The sequence below is a fragment of the Sciurus carolinensis genome, chromosome 8 (assembly GCF_902686445.1).
Source record: "Sciurus carolinensis chromosome 8, mSciCar1.2, whole genome shotgun sequence".
NCBI classification, from domain to species: Eukaryota; Metazoa; Chordata; class Mammalia; order Rodentia; family Sciuridae; genus Sciurus; species Sciurus carolinensis.
In genome coordinates, this window is record NC_062220.1 from 45,150,225 (window position 1) to 45,152,775 (window position 2,551).

General features: G+C 38.3%; 1 protein-coding gene across 1 annotated transcript; it reads right to left on the reverse strand.

Annotated features, from left to right (window-relative positions):
* Positions 1-963: 963 nt before the first annotated feature.
* On the reverse strand, positions 964-1,173 carry LOC124991300 (thymosin beta-4-like). The gene has a single exon (XM_047562115.1). It carries the CDS (start codon positions 1,171-1,173, stop codon positions 964-966), a length of 210 nt encoding a protein of 69 aa, XP_047418071.1.
* Between the last annotated feature and the right edge of the window lie 1,378 nt (positions 1,174-2,551).

A 2,551-nucleotide genomic window follows, 5' to 3' on the forward strand; every position in this document is an offset into this window, starting at 1 on the left:
CACCACAGGGGAGCAGACGTAGGGTATATTAGCTGTAGGCAAGAGATGCATTTCCTGGGAAAATAGAGAAGCTCTTCCACGCAGTGTGAGAGAGGAAGCTTTTCCCTGTCACAACACAAAATCTTTAGTAAAGTACTAATTTCTCATTATTGCTTTTGCTCCTATTATTTAGAGGTCTGTTGTGGTGGTTGAGAGGTCTGCTATATGTTGAAGCGTTGATCATTAATATGAGCACAAGGCAACACCTGCAATTGCACAAAGAGGGTAAGGAACATGGAGAATACTGATAGTTGTTTTTATTGAGTGCTTACCAAGGGCCAGGCTGTGCTATGTGCTTTACATGCCTTCCTTCATCATGAAGGATCATCGTAGTTACCTTAAAATGAGAATCCAGCTATTATCCATGATTTATTGGCAAGGCAGCCAAGGCTTTGAGAGATCAACTTAAAGTTCACAAAGGTGAACTTTGAGATATACAGATAGATCATCCATCTCAGATAAATTTATGCTTTATAATATATTATCTTCCCTGACTCCAGAACTACAGCAAAACCTCATTATATTAATAAAGATATGTCTTTGCATCAATACCAATTCTTGTATTTGAGGAGGGTTGAGGCATTACATGATAATATCTGTATGTGGAACCAGGTCAATGCATTCTAACAATTAAGATAATTTGAACAACAACAACAACAAAAATGGCATTTGTATTAAGCTACATTATATATACTTCAAGAAGATACCATGGACCAGCTTAGTTTGGACTCTAGTTCACTGTCATCCCACCCAACTTCTTCCTTCACCAATGTGTAAGTACTTTTCCTCCCCTGCCAGCCAGACAGGCAGATGGGGGAGGCAGACAGAGGAGGTCTCCATTGTCAGTTGTTCTCAGTCCTTTCCTGCAAAAAGGAGGCAGCACAGTCATTTAAACCTGATCCAACCGCTTTGCATCTTACAACATTAAATAACTAAAAGAAGTAAAATAAGAAGGCGATGATTGAGGAATGTACAATGCATTTTGGCATGCATGCCTTGCTGTGATTCATCGGTTTGCTTCTCTAGTTCAATTGTTTCCTTTGAAGGCAGTGGATTCTTCTTTTGTATCTCCACCCTCTTCAAATGCTGCTTATTGAATCTCTCAATCTCAGCCACGTCAGCTTTGTCAGACATGGTTGCAGAGAAAGTGGAGCAAGGCGAGGAAGCCTGTGGGATTGGGTCTGTGCTGTGGCTGCTGCCAAGCCTCCTTTGATTTTTAAGCTCTTGCTACTCAGCCAGAAAATTGGAAAGAATAGGTATAAATAATCTTAGGCAGTTTAAGACAATGAGCTGTATTTACTGCCTTCCTTATTAGTAAGTACCTACTCTGTACTTGGTAAAGCACAAATATCTACTTATATAATGACTTCTATCTTTTTTTCCTCAATGAGTTCTCTCTCTTCACCTTCAACTTCATACTTGGGGTTTTAACCCAACTGATGCTTCTCAACCACTAAGTCAAGGGCATGTGCTCTTGTTTTCATCTTGGAACATGACAAATGGCAACACAGCTAATGGGTCTTATGGTCAAGCCTCAGAGTCCACTTGATTTGTTCCTGGTTGTACAGGCAGAAGCAATAAAGGAAAGGTTACAAAGGTAGTATTGAGTTCTAACTTCCCAGAATTTGGTGATTATTAAAAACTCACCTTCTTTACCATCTTTGTAGTCCCTTATAAAGGACTATACTTAAATTTTAAGAAACGTTCAGTGTAGAAGTAGCATCACCATCTGCAGAGGAAGCCTGTTTTTATGGAGTTTGGTAAAATTGCCTCAAACCTTCCTGAATGGTGGTGTTGCTCTTGGCACTACCAAGAGGGGTTTAATATTTTCCTGGTTATAGTTTAGTAGTCCATACTTCAAATTCATTTTTTTCTGCCAGATGTCAACACAAATGAATACTCATTCAAGTTCTATTTATGCTTCTTTGACTTCCATGAAAAGATAGAAAAAACCCACATTGTCAAAGGTACTTGTGTGGAGACAGATTATTTACATCTCAGCAATAAAACTGAATATTTGAAATTCTTGTCTTTCAAAGTTCTATGGCTTCCCTCCTGCATTATTTGACCTTCCTGCATCTTCTTTGAATCTTCATTCTCTATTGCTTAGGATTGAATTCTATTCCATTGTATTCCTCTCCCTTCATTATACAGAATAAGTTGACTTTCCAGCCATTTCTCATCTTGACTTTCTGTCAACAAAAAAATTTTCTTAATATGTTTTGCGAAATAATTGCTAGTTTCTTCTGTTTAATGGCTAAAAGGACCTACTAAAGGATTTTACATATTCATTTTCCTTTCTTCCAGTGGAAGTTTACCCATACAAATTTTGAAGACAGTCAGGAAGTGTGGTGGGAAAGGCCACAGGCTAGAGTATGTTGAGGATTGATTGAACTGATAAGAAGCTAGTTGACTTTGCAGCTCTGAACCACAGAGAAATTGGAAACTTGGAAAAGTCAGGTATGACTAACAGTGAGCATAAAGTGTGGGTTGAATATGAAGAATTAAATGA

What these genes read in the sequence shown, in the direction of transcription:
- LOC124991300 (XM_047562115.1), bottom strand. Translation starts at nt 1,173, where the DNA reads ATGTCTGACAAAGCTGACGTGGCTGAGATTGAGAGATTCAATAAGCAG.